General features: G+C 48.9%; 1 protein-coding gene across 1 annotated transcript in view; it reads right to left on the bottom strand.

The window, feature by feature from the left end:
• Nucleotides 1-18,703, bottom strand: part of GABBR2 (gamma-aminobutyric acid type B receptor subunit 2) — a 369,057-nt gene that overhangs the window by 82,521 nt on the left and 267,833 nt on the right. The window contains exons 9-11 of the mRNA XM_032634226.1: nt 8,290-8,370; nt 3,941-4,091; nt 892-1,024 (exon numbers count right to left, since the gene is read on the bottom strand). Of these exons, the coding sequence (XP_032490117.1) occupies nt 892-1,024; nt 3,941-4,091; nt 8,290-8,370 (365 nt within the window). The remainder of the gene's footprint in view (nt 1-891; nt 1,025-3,940; nt 4,092-8,289; nt 8,371-18,703) is intronic.

The raw sequence follows: 18,703 nt of genomic DNA, 5'->3' as shown, positions 1-18,703 counted from the left end.
ACTGGCCATCCTCATCCTAAAAAGTAAGCCAATGATACTTTCAACTGAGTTCTACACAATTGCTAACTGCTAACGTACAAACTCCTTAAAAAGAAAAACAACTAATAACAACAATAACTAGGCAACAACATTTTTAAACATGTTAATTAATTTTCAAAATAACATTGCTAAAATATAGTAAATAAATTACACTGTTTTGGGCTTCCTTAAACATATGCATTCTCAATGGGGGTGATATAGTTCCCAAGGGGAACAACACTGGTTCTTGAATGTGAGAAATTATTACTCTTTTATATAGAAACTATAGGTATATATACAGTACATAAACAGAAATACAGTATATCTTTGGTATTGAAATTTCAAGAAGGGATAATTAGAAAAAAAAAGCCTAAAAAGGCTCCTTATGGGGGCAATTAGCAAAAAAAGGGTTGAGAAACACTGCTGTTAAATAGAGAATAACGAAAGCGATCTTTTCTGTACAACTCAAAGTCATCCATACAAACATCTCTCCTTATATTCTGTGATGGCCGTCAAGGTTGGTGGGCAGACTTGTTCCTTCTTACACAGCCCTGACTCTGACCCCAGGCACAGTGCCTGGGTGGGCATTTTTCTCCCTTGCTTTTCTAGGTTATTCAATCATTCTCAGTGGGCTGTCTTCTAGCAACAGCCTGTTAAATCCAGGCTCTTAATTTTACAGGCAATACTTAAGTCCATTCTGGTCTGAAAGCTATACCGCGCTGCCCTGTTGAACTGCTTGAATGGCTGAACAAGTTGTCTGCTGCCTGTTCATGTATTTTCATGCAGTTCTGGGTTTGTATCTGTGTTTTTGGTGATTGTGGTCACCAAGAAAACCTTGTATCACAAACCACTGGAATGTGCAGAATGACTTACGGTGCAAAGGGTTTCGAAGGTCTTTTCAGAGACAAAGGACCCATCCAGGCCAAAGAGAAAGATGGATGCATAGGAAAGCATTCCTCCGAGGATGATAAGGTTGTTCATATATGGACTTGACATCTTTATCAGCCTGACAAAAGAAAGAAATACTATAGTTAGCAGAACTGTTAATTTAGCTACTCCTGCAGCAAATATTTTCTGAATGTGTATCTTGTCACCAAGGCTAGAGAAGGAGAGAAGAATGGAAACCCTGGTTTCCTTCACTGCCCTCTCCCCAAGACTGTGCTTCCTCTGATGGGCTGTTTCCCCCTCACTATAGGACCGCGATGCTATCGATTTCTAGTTGTTGATTTTCCTGTCTTCTCAGTCAAGTTCACCTATCACTTCTCTGGGGACAGCTTGTATTGCTGGCTTCTTCAACCATTAATTTTTAGTTTACACAAAGATGTTAAGTCAACAGGTTTTTTTTTTTGGCTGGGGCTGGGAAGACAGCCAAATCTAGAGAATTCTAATCTATGTTCAGCAACCTTCCACAGTGATGGACTGTCCTGAGCACAAAGAGGGCCACACGCATGGTACCTCCCGGTACCAGGTGTGGAGATGGACAATGGAGTCCCCACCCCCATCCTCCCCCTGTCTTCACCAGGCTGTGTTAAACCATCAGCCAGCTGGAATTTACTCTCAGATGTGTCTGGCTCCCCCAGCACAATCTGTTCAGAATGTCTTGGGTTTTCAGGTGCCCCCATGGTCCAGGTGTTCTTTTGCAGATTGTAATTATGGTCAGTTGTTCCCTGAGCATTTTCTTTTGCATTCTGCAGTTCTATTAATCCTTTCACATTTAAAAATTCAGTGTCAAAGTAGTAGAGTGATAAAAAGCCGGCTGTAAATTGTGGACCCCTCACGGGCTTTTGAATTGAAAGCCCTGAGTCCAGCAAGCACCCCTGTGACCTCATGAGGTGCACCCTTGGCAAGTCAATTAGCCGACTGAGTTTCCTCACCTATAAAAGCACATATACCACTGCCTAGGACACATGTGAAGCTGAGAGGGGACTGGGTCCCTGAAGGTCCTTTTGTAAACCATGAACCGCTAAGGCCCCTTCATTCTTATTACCATAGGAAGCAAGGAGGGGAGAGGCCAGAACTGAGGCAGGCTTCCTGGATGGGGTAGACCTTAAAGGATGAGTAGCATTAAGGAAGATAGAAGAGAGGGGGATTTGAAACAACAGTGACATTTATTTCCTATCTCTTTGTAGATTTTTTAATCTGAAAAGCCAGTCAAAAAATTCACACAGGGACTTCACTGGTGGCACAGTGGTTAAGAATCCGCCTGCCAATGCAGGGGACAAGTGTTCGAGCCCTGGTCCGGGGATATCCCATGTGCCTCGGAGCAACTAGGCCCGTGCGCCACAGCTGCGGAGCCTGTGCTCTGAAGCCCGCGAGCCACAACTACTGAGCCTGCGTCTGCAGCTACTGAGGCCCACGTGCTTGGAGCCTGTGCTCCGCAACAAAGGGAGGCCACAGCAGTGAGAAGTCCACGCACCGCAGCAAGGAGCGGCCCCCGCTCACTGCAACTAGAGAAAGCCCGCACACAGCAACGAAGACCCAACACAGCCAAAAATAAATAAATACATAAATAAATAAATTTATTGGAAAAAAAAATTCACACGGAAGCCAGCCTATTGGAAAGAGTAATGGTAATTCCCCCCCAGGAGGCCAAGAGGGGGTAGTTAGGAATTAAAGGAGTATAGTCTTAATGACAGGGACAACTTGCGGTTATGACAAAAACTACTGCAGCTTGCAGGAAGGGAATCTAACATTAAGAGCTGACCACATGCCCAGGGCCTTGTGTCGAGTGCTAACATGCATGGTCATCATTTAAGGCTTGTACAGAGTAGATCAGAGTTGCTTCAATTTTTTTTGGAGGCAATATTTGTGTTATCGGTGATAAATAAAACAACAGGTGAATACAACTTTCTGTTTTTCAGCAAACAGGTTTGACCTAAGCAGCTGCTACCAAAAGCAAAAAGAAAACAAACCCCAAAATGACAACAAAAGCTCTAGAGCCGCCAAGTTCCTCCTTGGCAAGCAGGGAGAGAAGGAAAACCTCTTCTCTTGGGATTGCGCTCGTCCCTGCAGCCCAGGAGGTCGCCCTGTGTGCCTTCTGGGCATGACAGCAGAGCCGCGCCGCCTCTGGGGGGCACCGAGGCTGTTTCCCCCCCCACCCCCCGTGAAGGCCCACCCTCTGAGCCCTGCTCAGCCACTCCCACAACAAGGCAGGGAGCAGGGGTCAGGGATTTCTACGGAAACCAAAGAAGCTGGCTGTGCTCGGCAAACACCACCGCCTGGGGCGGTGGCCCGTACTACCCATGGCTGGGCAGAATAACTCGGAAAGCGAGTTGGTCTCCTCCGGAGAGGGAAGGGCACGCGTGGGGGAAAAGGGATCAAGGCCAGAAACCCAGGGGATAGGCTCTGCTACACGCAGCAGTGCGGCCTCGGACGGGGCTCTCCAGCCCTCCGACATCGAGCCAGCGCTCTCATGTGCAATTGCGGTCGTTATTCGAGGGTCAACCGAGATGATGAAGGAGGCGCTTCCTGGGCTGTGATATGCTGTATGGATGGGAAGTGCCCTTACTGAACTCAGTGATCTCCCTCTGGCAGTGCTTCCTGAAGATGCTGGTGGGTGGGGCAAAGACGTTTGGGGAATTCTGCTTCTATATTTCTCCTCCTGGACCACCACACAGTGCACATGCATGGCCAAAATTCCAAGACCTGTGGACTTGGACCCTTCAATTTTGTTTAAGCCAGACTTCCTGTGCAAGCAGTGCTCCTGCCTGTGTGTGTGTGTGTGTGTGCGCACACGCTCGCGCACACACACACTCACATGAAACATCTAATGACATCCCAGTGACTAAGCGGCACACTTTGGAAAACTGCCCTAGTAACTTCTGTGCCCCTGGAGAACGTGTTATGTGATGCTCCTACACTTTGTCTATGAGGCTTGTCTACCCAGAAAGCACTATCCAAGAGGAGGGCATGAGTGACTTACTTCTGATTCCGATTCTTGATGTTGAAGAAGAGAAAAGCACTGGCCATGATCATTCCCAGGATGGTAAGGGCGGAGAGGATGCTGTAGAGAGGTAGGGAGATCTTACGAAGCTGTTCCAGGACGATGGTCTTGTCTTTTGGTGGTTCAGATCCTAGAAGATCAAGGAAAAGGCATCAGCTGAGCTCAGCGCACAGTCAGTCCCCAAGAACATCCTTGCCTGGATGCCCTTGACGCCCACCACCTGTGCACAAACTGTGCAGGACACGTCACTGGGTGAGCGGGCTCCAGCGGTTGGCCAGTAGGGAGCCTAAGCCAGGACTTATTTCTTTCTCTAAACAGAATCAATAAGGGATTTGTGATGCATTTAATCGCCATTAGAAGACTAGAATTTGGTCTAATTACCATGTTGAAAACCCATCGCCATTTATTCCCCAAAGGTACCAGTGGCTTAGAAGGCGCAGGGCTGGGTGCTGTGAGTAGGTACCATTGGTTGTCTTTGGGGTGAGGAACTTGGCTTGGGCTCTCAAGGACTCTGCTCTAACACATGATAATGGCCACCCCTCAACAGGGTGGAAACCTTGCCTGTCAATTCCGTGGAGACATATATGTGCTCTGGCTGCGGATTTTCTGCCTCAAGGTCATTATGCTATAAAAGCTCTTTCTGGTTTTCCATTTTCATAAGACTTACTGTGGGAGGCAGAAGCTACTGGCATGCCTTCCCCTCCCTGCTGTGCCAGGACTGGACAGAAACTGTGGGATTCCATCCCGCTGTGTGACTGTAGAGATGTCTCTGCTCATTCTTCAAGGGCACCTGGGGGAGACCTGAGGGCCTCAGAGCAAACTCATCTTTATGGATGGTGGCAAAATTGTCCTGATTTACCAGGTACAGGCTGGTTTGGGAGGAAAGATGCAGGGACACCCTTTTCCTCACCTGCCCACCTCTTGTTTCTTGCAGATCCCTTTTTTCTCAGCTGCTATTTCAGGTCAGGTTTCTGCTGTGGAACTGTGACACTTTGAAGCTTTTCCCTCCAGTGTGGAATCGGTCAGATGTTCAAGAGTGGCCAAACCTGGGAGACCCACCAGGGGTCACAATGACCCCACCACAGCTGTGCCACGGGTGCCAACCTAGGTTATGCCTCCATTCCCAGGAGACAGGCAGAGGATGGGCAGATGTGGTGGCAGGGATTGAGAATTCCCCTGCACATCTGTTTAAAAAACTCTGCTAGCAAGTTCAAATGTGTTTGGAAACAATCAGTGGATAAAAAGAGTCTGAATCATCTAAGCAGTAGAGGGAACTGTCAGGTTCAAAACCAGCTAGAAACCTGCTGGCTTGGTTAATGTAAAGCATTAAGCACTTACATGCAAAGTAACACTTATAAGAGTGGCCTCAAGGGCCGCAAGTCAGGGCAAAAGCAGACTCAAGGTGATACAGGTAACACCATCTCTTGCTTCCAGAAATAAAAGCTCAACACCTGGAAATTTTTCCTCCCACTCCCTGTCCTCCTCCCCCCTCCCCCCACATAGCCTGGGCTGCATTAGGCACCTTCTGGATCCCCAACACAAGAGCTGTGAGTGCCCATGAGTTCTTGGTGGAAATAAGCTCCTCTTTGGGCACTAAGCAAGGGGGCTAGATTTGGATCAAAGGTTATGTGACTACTATAACCACTAGTTTGTGTAGAAACAACTTCAGAAAATCAACATCTCTTTTTCCACCTTGTCTTCCCCCAAAATGGCACCTTCTCACCGTGCATCTTAGCTAAGTCATTATGGAAGCCAAATGGTAACAGCTTATCAGAAGTGTTAGTAACAGCAGCAGTCCTGTTTCTTGCTCCCCACCCAATCCATTCATTCATTCTTCATCCATTCATCACCATCCTTCCTTCATTCGTCCTCATTAATGATGGGCATCATCATTGATAATCACCTTCCAACTCTCAGGCCTGGTGTGGGGCACCAGTGATTCAAAGATAAGCAAGACACAGTTCCTGTCCTCAGGGAACTTACACACTAGCCATGTTTTTTTTTTTTTTTTTTTTTAAAAAAAAGGCAGTAGCAAGCACATTTATTGAATGCTTACCATGAGCTGAGCACTTTAATAGAGATTTTCTCACTTGATCTAAGAGTCTCATGGGTAGAGAAGATTACTCCCATTTTACGGGGTGAGGGAACATGTTTTTAGGTGTTAAGTGGCTTTTATAGCTAGTAAGTAGCAAAGCTGGACAGATTTGAACCCAGATCTGCCTAGCCCTGAAGCCTGTGCCTTAATCACTATGCAAAGTGCCTCTAGCGATGGGGTCCAGGTGGTGTGCGAACATCAGGCCCAGGGAGGCCTGAGCAGGAAACAGGCGGCCGAGTGCAGTTCCACCAGATGGGGTCAGGAAAGGCTACAGAATGGAGATGATGTGGGAGCTGAGTCTTGACAGGAAGATAAGTAGTTAGCTGTTTACTAGGAAGACATGGAAGAATGGGCATTCTGGGCGGATGGCCCAGCACAGGCGAAGGCATGGTGAAGTCTCGGCACATTTGCAGAAATGTCAGCAGTTTGGCTGGGGAGACCTGAAAGAGCAGGCAGAGAAGTGGGGCGGGGTCCCCTCCTGGAGGTCTTAGAACCACCCCAGGGAGAGGCCCCTCGCTGTGAGCAATGGGGACTGTGTGGGCCTCTTCAGTGTGACATGACAACTGAGGGCAGAATGGACTTGAGGGGGTTAGACTGGTGATAGGTGGGTAAAACCCACGGGGGGCTGGTGCAGGGGTCTGAGTGAGAGTTGAACCCAGGCAGGGTGTGGACAGGAAAGCTGGGTTCTGCCCAGGTGTCCTGGCTCGGCTCTGGGTTCAGAGACTGGTTATCCGCCCTCCGGGCGGTGCAGGGAAGCTCTGAGAGCAGGAGGCAAGCCTGTAACAGCTGCTGCCTCAGTGTTATCCTAGCCTCGCGCTTCCTAACTGTAACTAGCTATTTTCCTGGCTGGGTTTTTTTTTGTTTTTATGTTTTTCCTCTCAGTTCTGTTTTGTGTCTCTTATTTATTTTGTTTGAATTTTTCTTTCAATTTGTAAACCCAGAATTCTTATTCAGCAAACCCAGATCTCCTGCGTCCAGGAGCAAATAGCCCTATCTTGGGGATCAGACTCCCATGGTTAGAATTGGCTTTGCCTCTCACAGGCTGTGTGAATTTGGAGTTTTCTGATCCCTTTTCTCATCTGTACAACAGGGATGACAGGACTTATCCACCCATTTCCAGAATTTTTCTGTGGCTCCATGAGGTAATAATTGACTACGGGCTTGGTGACAGCTCCCTCAGGTGGGACTGTGAAGACCACACCTCCTCTTTGAGGCCACCTGGAGCTTACTGGAATCCCACAGATCCAAAATCTAACCAAATGGTTCATGGGAGAGCCTTCTTTGGTGGCCTTGGATTTAAGAAGGAACTCCAGGTGCAGAAAGCCAGCTGTCTGTTCTTTGCATTCCCAGTGGAATCAAAGTAACAGCATCTGGATGCTATGGGTATGGCAGCTTCCTCCACAGCCACCCCGTGATGAGGCTGTCCGTCTATCCATCCATCCACCCACCCACCCATCCACACATGCATCCATCCATCCACCCAGTTCCTCACTGACTCATATGCTCACCCTTTCATTCATTTATTCACCCACCCACTCATTCATTTACTTGATCAATCATGTATTATTTTTTCATCACATATTACTGAGCCCCCAACATGTGCCAGACCCTGGCTGGTGCCAGGAATTTAAACTCAAATAGGATCCAGTCAGGAAGCTCATGGTCCAATAACCTACTAATTTCAATGCAAAGTGACAGAGGCCATAAGAAAAGCAGAGACAAAAGACTGTGGAAGCAAAGAGAAGAGAGCTGTTAACTCAGTTGGGGGGCATCAGGGAAGGCTGAACAGAGCAGGTGTCATTTGATCTGGGTCTCGATGTTGAGGAGAAGTTCTCCAGCAGAAGACAGGGAATGGTTTTCCAGGAAGAGCAGCAAGTGGAGAGGCCTTATTACCAGCCCATCCATGTCTTTTCTGAGGAGGTGACACAGCAAAATTTAGTTGGGCCACACATAAAAAGAATTACTTCTGGCCATTCAACAGTTTAAACACAGATGCTTTGGTGAGAGCCAGCACTCCATGCAAATTCCAGTGCCCCATCCCAGGGGCTGGAACCCAGCTCCCATGTGGTGATGGTATCCTGTCCTCAGTGAGCGAGTGCATGGATTGAGAGGAGAGGATGTTCCCTCTTCCCCACAGAGCCAAGGACTCTGAGCTTATCCACAACCCTCAACAATATGCAGGACTGGGAGCACCTGAGCAGGCCCCCTCCTCTGAGAAGTCCACCTGCCTTACCTTGGAACTTAATGGTGTCGTTGATGATCTCCAGTGTGTCAGCCACAGCATTGTATTCTCCCACCTTCACCTCCCTGCTGTCTGCGGGGAGCAAGAGACAGTGGCGGGTTAGATCCAAGTCCTGTGTTTGTCTGGGCGCTCCTGTCCCAGCTCTTGCTCCCCCACAGGCTCTGGCTATATTCTTGCAGGCTTTTCCTTTCCCCAGTGCCTTTTCCAGGTAGAATCACAAAACCTCCACCTTGATCTGGGCTGGAACAAATACCCTCTCACGTCGTCTCATCAACTGGTCACCCATCCTTTGCTGTACATGTATAGATGGGGAGCCTACTCCCCCCCATAACTGGACTCTCTGCCTGTGACCAAGTCTTTCTGGGGTCATTAGCTGAATGGCCTCTCTGTAACTTTCCTCTGCCATCTGGTCTGCCCTCTAGGAGTGCATGGACCACTCTGCTCCCCCTGCCCCAGGAGAGCCCGAGAGCCTTGAAGACAAAAACACATCATCCCTCTGGCAGTAAGCCTCCCCCCTTACTGAACATCATTTCTATTTCTCACCCCATCCAGGCCCTGGGGGTGGGCACAGCAAAGATGCTACAAGAGACTGGGAAAGATGGACCAGGACGCCAGGACAGAGTGGGCACCCTGGAAGCCAAGGAAAGGGACAATTTCACAAGGGAGCTGGCCAGCAATGCCACATGCCACCAAGACAGGGACAAGAAGCCCTTTGAACAGAGGATCCATTCAAGGCTTGTGAGGGAATACTGATGACAGATGAAGCTGAATCAGGGAAAGGTGGGGTCAGAGGCAAAGAGCCAAAGGCAAGGAGTAGAGAGTGGGGCTCCCAGGGTAGCGCAGTCTTGGACAAGGTGGCGACTGGGCAGGGAGGGGCCAAGGGGATTCACCTTTAGATGTCTTTTCTTGTTTAGTTCTCACAGTTGTGTGCAGTTAAGTGGTTTCAGTCCCACTTTACAGATGAAGAAACCAAGGCTCAGGCAGGTTGTGGCTTTGCCCAAAGCCCCACTGATACTAAGAGTAGAGTCCAGGTTCAAACCCAGGACTGTTCCCACAGCCGTGCTCTTCCCTGACATGCGGCTGCCTTAATGGGATCCCTGAGAGGTGACAGTCCTGGGCTGAGTTCCACAGGCCACCTGTGCCTCCTGAGTGTAATAACTACAGAGAGGAGTGCCCACCTGCCCACCGGCGGGGCAGGCAGGTACCCAGAGCTGCAGACCCTGGTTCTCAAAATGCCCAGGGGTTATAAAGCGACACAGCAGCAGGAATTCCAAGCACGTGGCCAGAGGAGCTGCCTGCTGGGCCTCTGGCTCTAAGTGAAATGTCTCTGCAGAGACGCAGGTGCGCTGCTGGTTCCTTATAAGGATTCAGGAAACGGAACAGGGAATCCTACAGGCCACACTTCTGCCTGCGTTCCTTTAACTGTGGGGTGGAAAACAGGGCTGTAAAAGTCACTTCCTTCTCCCTGCAAAGGTCTCCCTGCCATTTGGGAGGCCTCATGCTGTGTAGGCGGCTGTCACTTGCAGGGGTCACCCAGCTCCTAAATGTCACATCAGCAGACTCTGCTGGGAGCTCCCGCATCCCTGCTCTGGCCTTTTGAAGTCTCCGCCATAATCAGCTCCTGCTGCTCAGCGGAGGAGGCCCTGATTTATTTATTTGGTGTGGGGAGGCAGCACATGAAATATGCAGGCTGCCTGGAATAAATCATCAGGAGCCAGGCGGTGGTGCGGCTGGCAACTCACCACGCCCCCAGCCGCGCAGCCTGACCCTCTGACTCATACACCTGCTGTACCATCCATCCCATGGCACCGCCTCCTGCAATGACCATAACTGCCGTAATCTCTCCCCGGGGGCAGTGCTTGGAGGCTGGGTGGGGTGGGGGGCTTCACACATTCCTGCATTCAGGGTTCCATAGCAAACCTTGAATCAGGCATAATTCACCCCAGTTTACAGGTGAGGGAGGAGCTTCATGTCAGCTAAGTGAACGCTCAGAGCCAAGTGCTGGGCAGCGACCAAGCGGGTGCCTGAACGTGACTCCCCTAGTTCTAAATTCAGAGCATTTTCCCCACCCATACTGAGCAGGGCTGCTGGTCATTCAGCCCATACTTACTGAGAGCCTACTGCATGCCAGGCCCAGGTATTTCATAATAAAGAATCCCTCAAAAGCAGCAGCGTAGGTGGAGGAAGCTTAGCTTATGTCCTCATCCTTGACCAAGCTGACCTTGGACATCTGGGCGATGAAGGATGTTTATACTAAATCCCTTAGTTTAATCACTTCATTCATTCATTCAATAAACACTGGGTGCCTGTTATGTTCTAGGCTCTGTGCTGAAGGCTGGAGTTACAAAGATTAAAAAATAATTCATAATCTCTGACCTTGTAGTTTAGTGACTGCAGCATCACCCAGCCCTACCGGGTGGGTAAAATTATTCCCATATGCCAGTAATATTTCCCTTCTAGCCTGTGACCTGTGAGTGGATGGCTGTAACGGTAAAATTTCAACTTTCAGAGTGCCTATGAGGACTAAAGAGGAGACTATAGGCAGTTTCTGGCTTGGGGCCTCACAGAAGTGTTCAATAAATTGTAGTGATTTGAGTCACGACAAAAGTAACTGTGAGCTATTTGTGAGGTCCCCAAACACTCCCTGTGTTTTCTTACTACCACTGTTCCCCACAATGGTCCCTCTGCTTGGAAGGTAGCTTTCCCCTTCCTCTACCAAACCAACATGTCCAAACTCTATCCACCTCTTCCAGGAAGGCGTCCCTGAGTATGTTCCTCCCCAGTTGCTGTGGGCTCAAGGCATGGGTGATGTGTGAGAAGCTGTGTTGCAGCCATGCCCTAGGTGTGCCCAAGCCGTATGATTCCTGCCAGCCGGTCAGTTCTTGAGTGGAACCTGAAGTCTCGTTTCTGAGGTCCCAGGCAGCATAGGGTCGCATCCCCTGCACTTTGCCCAGGGCCCTCCCTGGCTCTGCAGGGGAAGGATGGTGTCCCCTGTGTTCTTTCTTTCACCCACGGCCCAGCCAGCTGGTGACCATGATAGGTGGGCACTTCCAACTTTTAACTCTTGGGTTCCTTGGTAACTCTGTTGTGCAAAGAACATCGACCACTTATTTGGATACAGACGTGAAGACTGCGGAACAGGGGATTTGCGGACAGACTAGAAAGAGGACTCATGGGGGCAGCAGAGAATAGAGCAGAGGGAGAGGGGCTGTGGCGTTGAGTGTCACTGGCCACCCTCCCTGCCCTGCTAGTCCTGCTGTAGGTTGCCACTGACTTATCGTGTGACCCTGGACAGATGATTCCCTTTCTCTGGACCTCAGTTTCTCCATCTACAAAGTGCACCGCAGGGGTTCGAATAGTTCTCAGTCCTGGCCAGGCACTAGAGTCACCTAGGGAATTTCTAGAAAATTCAGATGCCTGGGTCCCAACATGGATCCATTATATTAAAACCTCTGGGGGGTTGAGGAGTGAACCCTGGGTGGCCATATTTTTAAAAGTTCCCTAAGTTGACTAACGCATAACTAGAGTTGAAAACCACTGGATTAGACCAAGGACCCTGCAACGCTGACACTTTCTGTTCTCAGAGGCTGAAAATACTATAAAACAAAGAGCCCCTTTTCCTGCAGAATAATACTGGTTCTTTGCTGTGGTGCAAAAAAAAGGATTCTCTTAAAAAAGTGCATTCTTTCTTTTTCTTTATTTCCAACTTTGGATTTGGATGATACATAAAGAAAATAAGTCCTATTGGTGAAAATTAGGCTGCCAAAAAAGTCCAGTCTGAAAATACTCCCTGGCTGTGGGCCTGAGAGCATCCTTGAGACGGGGCTGGGGAACTGCTTCAATCACAGAGCGGTCCTGCCTCTCTCCCGTATCACAACCCCTGGGTGGGAGAGCTGGGTGTAGGGTCACCAACCTCCTGCTGCAGCTGGTCCCCACATCCTGCTTCCTGGGCTCTACTCCCCTCACCCCCAAATGCTCATTCTTCCTCAACTGACTCTAGGTCTGCATTGAGGGAAGTATGCGTGTCTTTTACAGTTTAATTGTTGTTGCAAACATAAAGAAATGTAAAACTCTGAGGTGTAAAACAAAAGACAACCTTGGCTCAATGAACATCGAAGATTCTATAAAATTACTCCATTCTAGGACTCCCTAACAAAATCCCAGACTCAGGGAAAGGAAAGAGCTCTGGCTGGAGGACTGGGCCCCTGGAACGGGTCTTGGTTTTGCCATCTCCTCAATAAGGAGCCCCAGGGAAGTGCCATCCTCTGCCTGGGTCTTGATAAAACAAGTGGGCTAGACAGGGAAATCTCTGTGCCCTCCAGCTCTCGTTCCATGATTCTGCAACTGCTTTGAAGGGTCTTCCTCACTCCAAGCTAAAGTCTGCTCTCCGAGACTTGCCCTCACAGTCCTAGCTCTGCCTGGGGGCCACACATCACAGCAACTCCTGATCCTGGCCGTGCTTCAGAGATGGCAACACTGTAATTTTGATTTCGGGCCTTGATTCTGCTTTTCTCCAGGCTGGCCAGCCATTCCCCAGGAAGTGATTTTTCACTCCCCTCACCCACCCTGCCCCTGTGGACAGGCCCTAGATGGTCACTCTCCTCCCACTGGGTGGAAACAGGTCTGAGCAGCACCTCTCAGCATCACCAAGCAGAGAGTGACTGTGCTCCCTTGGCCTGGATTCTCCCTCACACTCGTCTCTATCCACAAACAGTACGCCACTGTCGCATTTTCAGTAAGTTAACTTCACTGACCTTTGTTTTGAGATTTTTAACAGACTAGGTGGACACTGGCCAAATGCCCCAGGAGTAAAATAATCCTGCCAAGGGCGGATCTGTCCAGTGACTTATAGGCAAACTGGCTCAGGGCAAAAGCTGAATACCCAAGGGGACACAGAACACATACAGATACAATAGGCTATTTGCACCTAGAACACCTTTTCTCTCTTCCTCTTGGGTAACTCTCATTGGTTCTTTAGAATTCATCTTGGATGCCACCTCTCCCAGGTAGCCTTCCTAGAATCTGCCAGGTGGAGCCGAGCACCTCTCCTCTGAATGACGTTTCACACTAAGTTGGGGTCCTGTGTCTGCTCCCCACTGAACCGGGAGGTTCCCTGAGGGAAGGGGCTGTGTCTTACCCATCTCAGTACCCCCTGTGCCCAGCTAGGACCTGGTGGGCAGGTGCCAGGAAATGACCATTGTGAAACTTCAAAAGCCCAAACGATAGGATCAAAAAAAAATAAAGAAAGAAAAAATAGCACATCAAAATTAAGAACTTCCGTTCACCAGGGACTTTAAGTTTAGAGACAAGTAACCAAATGGGAGAAGATGTTTGCAAAGCCTAAAGCCAAAAAGGGACTGAAACCTAGATTACATAAGGAACTCTTACAAATCACCAAGAAAAAGACAATACACTCAAAATTAAAGTGGTCAAAGGATCAGAACTGACAATTAACAAATGGCGGACAAGCACAGGAAGAAATGTCCAAACTCATCAGTAACCAGAGAAATGACATTCAAAACCACAGTATAATATTAATTTGTATCTTTAGATTGGCAAAAAATGAGAGAGCTGGCAAACACCAACTGTGGGTGAGAGGTAGGGACACAGGACTCCTCATGCTGGTGGGAGTGGAAATGGGTACGGCCATTCCCAAGAGCCATCTGGCAAATTTTAGGCATGTTGGGTGTTGACACACCTTCCGACCCAACAATTCAGCTCATGGGGATTTGTCCTAAAAATACCCAGCTGGGTTCATAAGGGGACATGTACAAGGACACTTATTATGTTTGGAGACAGGGAGTTGAAGGTGACCTGAGTGGCTGTCACTGGGAGAATGGAGGCGTACATCCCCTGGAATGAGCAGGGAGAGCCACAGCCTAGATGCAGACACAGCAACATGGAGGTATCTTAAAAACAAAGTGCTGGCGTGCAGGAGCCAGGAAATGACCATTGTGAAACTTCAAAAGCCCAAACTTTTGCTTGGAAAAAAAAGCAGAAAATGTATGTAACCCAGTTATGTCGATGCAAATTCAAAATATGCACACAAAACAGCAATACACATTTTGCAAGGACACATACAAACACAATATCTGCATTAAACACTTAGAATGTTTGCCTTTCTTGGGGAGAGGCAGGAGTGGCATATGAGAATATGAGGGAAATAAAGGTACAAACAAACAAGAGGGGCTTTCATGGACCAGTGATAACAACGTTCCATGAAATGAGGAGTGTGAAGTGTGTCCTGAGGAAGTAAGATAGCACTTTGCTCAAGAAATTCTAGAGGGGGTAAATCTGGTATCATTGTGAAGAGTGCCCAGGAGAGGAGCAGGAAGCCAACAGCTGTCACAGCTCTTCTCTGTGCTAGTCACTGAGCTAGGCTCATTCATAGCCTCAGGTCACTGGAGTCTCACCATCGCTCTCAAGCAAGGAAAACAATCACCTTTTATTTCACTATTTATTTTATTTTTAATTTTTTGGCCACACTGCGCGGCATGTGGGATCTTAGTACCCCGACCAGGGATCGAACCCGTGTCCCCTGCATTGGAAGTGCAGAGTCTTAACCACTGGACCGCCAGGGAAGTCCCATTTCACTATTTTAAAATAAGTGCTGAGGGACTTCCCTGGCTGTCCAGTGGTTAGGACTCCGCACTTCCAATGCAGGGGGTAGGAGTTCCATCCCTGGTTGGGGAACTAAGATCCCACATGCTGCGTGGCATGGCCAAAATAAATAAATAAAATAAGCTAATGTAAAGTGTCTTTAAACTTACTTTCAAAAAAATAAAAATAAAATTAAAAAGTGCTGAAATGATGTCTCAGAGAGATTAAGCCACAGTGCCTGGCTAGCAATGATTAGGCATGGCTGCTCTGAAGCTCACATACTTTCCACATGAGAGGAGGTGAGTTCCCATCACTGGAGGCATTCAAGTAGAGGCAATGCTGTAAAGGAAAGTCAGGGTTGCCTTCAACATGGAGAATCTATGGCTCAATGAAAGACAAGGTCTGCTAAGTAATTCTGTCTTCCAAGCCATCTTCCTTGAGCTCCGTGAAAGGTAAGCCCTGGATCATGGGGGCTGGGAGGTATCAAGGTCAGGGTCAGACTTCCAGCCTGAAAGAGCCCATATTCACGTGTGCCCTTCCATTCCTGCTGACCCACAACACTTCTGGTGTAACTTGCAGTTTAGTGGACTATGTCTCTACTCTTAACATCAAGTCGAGGGGCAGTCCAAAAAACTGGCCTTTCCAGACCCATGGCTTAGCGAAGAGAGCTATAATATACGCCTTAACAGAAGGAAAAGGATATTAAAAATCAGCCTTAAGAGTCTCAAACTAGAGTCAAACTAGCTCCAAAAATTTTCTAGTAGGTTCTGGGAAATTATCTTCCTGCTTTTATAGGCACTGGCACTTGGCCAGAGAGATTATGAAGCCCCTACAGGGAGTGGCGGGGGCAGAGGCTTATTCAACTTGGCTTCCCCAGAGGACTTGGTAAGGCGCCTGGCAGATGCTCAGGAAATGCGCACTGCATAGAACCGTATCTGTTACCCCGAAGACCAAACGGTAATTAATGTGTGCAAATGGGGAGGACAAACCTACATTTCACTAGGTACCTTCTGAATGACAATTACGTTGTTAGGGCGGTGGAAGACCCCATCCCTTCAAATCAGGTGGCGAAGTATAAAATTCCAAAGTCTGAGTCCTTTATGCTGCACAGAAGCAGTCCAAATTCAAGCAGATTATCATTCACCGCGATTCTTACAAACAGGCCTAATGAAGGCAGCGACGGTGAGTTAGAGCGGCAGATGCTGAGATTTCACCAAGAACAGCATAAACAAGGCTCTAATCATGGCTTCACTCAACTTCCTTTCCTGCTGCAAATTCTGAGCCATGTTTAGACTTCGTTAGTAACATGGATTCTTTTTTCTCTCAAGGGGAAAAAAAAAAAAGCCAATTCCCTAGTATTCATCCTCATCTACACGTGGTTTGATGCAAGTCAGTGATGGCATGGGGGAGGGGTGCTGAACTTGGAGTTGGAAGGCGGTTAGGTCCACTGCACCCAAGGTGTGTGCCCGAGGGGATGCTAATACCTACCTTACCTACTGCCACAGGTGGGTCCCTCAGAATGGTGCCTGAGCCAAGAGTAAGAATGCATGTAATTTATTTGGGAGGTGATCCTCGAACACACTGATAGGGGTGTGGGGAGGTGAGACAGAGAAGGCAAGGGAGCCAGGGCAAGGTGCATTAATGAGCAGGTTTCTGAGAGGCCAAGTGAGGCTCAATCTCATGGGGACCTCTGGAGACAGAGCAGAACATACCTTGGAGTTCTTGGGAGTTTCCACCCAAGTGGGAAGGACGCTGGGGGATTTATCCTCCACTTCTCATTCATCCCTGGCTCAGGGCTGCCCTGGAAGCATTAAGTCCCTGAATATCTGTCCTGTTCCTTGCACAGGGTGAGAGGTGTAGGTGCTCTTAATCAGATGCTTGTTTGGAACCATGGATGCTCAGGGACTACAGGTGGGACGCTGATGGCATCTGCCACACCTACCCCCTAGGACTGGGGGCTCTGGGAAGCCTTGAAAACAGAGTAGATGGAGGGAAGCTGGGAGTGAGGAAGGTCATGTTTAGGGCTCTGAAACTCTCTCTGGATACAAAATGCCTCAGCCTCAAGAGGGACCATGGGGCTAGCCCTGACACATTATTTTAGAGTAGTTCTGTCTATCCAGCATTCCTAAGTTTGCAAAAAAGGTCATTTCTCCAGCCTGGAACAACAATGGCCACCATTGTGAAGTAGCTTCAGTTCACATTTCTGTTGTCAAGACTAACTGCTGTTTGTCAGACGTTCTGCCTTGACTCAAGCCACTGGAAACCAGGAGTAAATGAGCGTGCTCTCAAATTTCCACAAGCCGGATCACTCACCAATTCAGTAAACATTTACCAAGAGCCAGCCAGGAACCAGGTAGCATGCTAGTAATGTGACTAGCTTCCTAGCACCCAGAGTTTATAGAGCAAAATGTCATTTGGCCCAGCCCCAGGGGACAGCCAGGGTTGGCATTAGTGTCATCCCATTTTCCAGAGGAGGAAATTGAGGCTTAGGGAGATAAAGTGACTTGCCCAGGGTCACACTGCTGGTAAACTTCAGAGCAAGGGCTTGAATCCAGGTCTTTTACCTCCAAATTAATTTAATAAACTTGTACCAGGGGTCTACTGAGTGCCAGGCTCTTGTGATACCAATCCTACAACTCTGGAATCAAAAAGTAGAACAAAGGGGGCTTCCCTGGTGGCGCAGTGGTTGAGAGTCCGCCTGCCGATGCAGGGGACACGGGTTCGTGCCCCGGTCCGGGAAGATCCCACATGCCGCGAAGCGGCTGAGCCCGTGAGCCATGGCCGCTGAGCCTGCGCGTCCGGAGCCTGTGCTCCGCAGCGGGAGAGGCCACAACAGTGAGAGGCCCGCGTACCGCAAAAAAAAAAAAAAAAAAAGTAGAACAAGGGGCTTCCCTGGTGGTGCAGTGGTTAAGAATTCGCCTGCCAATGCAGGGGACACGGGTTTGAGCCCTGGTCCGGGAAGATCCCACATGCCGCGGAGCAACTAAACGCGCGCGCCACAACTACTGAGCCTACGCTCTAGAGCCCGTGAGCCACGACTACTGAGCCCACATGTCTAGAGTCTGTGCTCTGCAGCAAGAGAAGCCACAATAATGAGAAGCCCATGCACTGCAACGAAGAGTAGCCCCCGCTTGCCGCAACTAGAGAAAGCCCGTGCACAGCAATGAAGACCCAAAGCAGCCAAAAAAATAAAAAAGTAGAACAGGACCATGGATTCCTGGCTCCCCTTTTAGTCTTCTCCAAACGGCCTCCCATTTCCAACTAATTTGTGTTTTAGTTTTACAAAGAAGGTAACAGAGCCTCCTACAAAATGCTTCCTCTACTATAGATAAAAGGGTTTAGAAGGCACCAGGACCTTTACAAACAAGAAGCCAAAAAAGCATCTTTCGTGGTCTCCAGAGGGATGGTGGGATGGGCCAACTTCCAAGATGCTGCCAGCGAGCGCTGAGACAGCCTGGGTGTAAGTCCAGGAGAGACCCTGCAAAGGGAGCCCCACTGCTGGGGCTGGCTGTTTGTGAGTCAGCTCTGCTCTTCTACCGTCCCCTCTTAGAAGAGGGCAGAGGGTGAGGGGGAGAGAGAGGGCTTGAAGGGCACAGCAGAAAACAGCATGGTGACCCCATTTAGAAGCCTTTTTCGAAGTCAACGGCATGAGGCAATTTAGGCTCTAGTAACCCCAAGGTGGGGGGCAGGCCCATCCTCTGGGCAAATTCCGGGAAGGTCCCAGGAGACAGAAGACCAGCCTCTCTTGGAGGTGAACCATGAGCCCAGAGAAGGAAAGGAATGAACCTGCTGTCCCACAGCAAGT

The sequence above is a fragment of the Phocoena sinus genome, chromosome 6, assembly GCF_008692025.1.
Source record: "Phocoena sinus isolate mPhoSin1 chromosome 6, mPhoSin1.pri, whole genome shotgun sequence".
NCBI classification, from domain to species: domain Eukaryota; kingdom Metazoa; phylum Chordata; class Mammalia; order Artiodactyla; family Phocoenidae; genus Phocoena; species Phocoena sinus.
The sequence above is the reverse complement of the archived record's forward strand: the minus strand, read 5'-3'. Positions and strand labels throughout refer to the sequence as shown.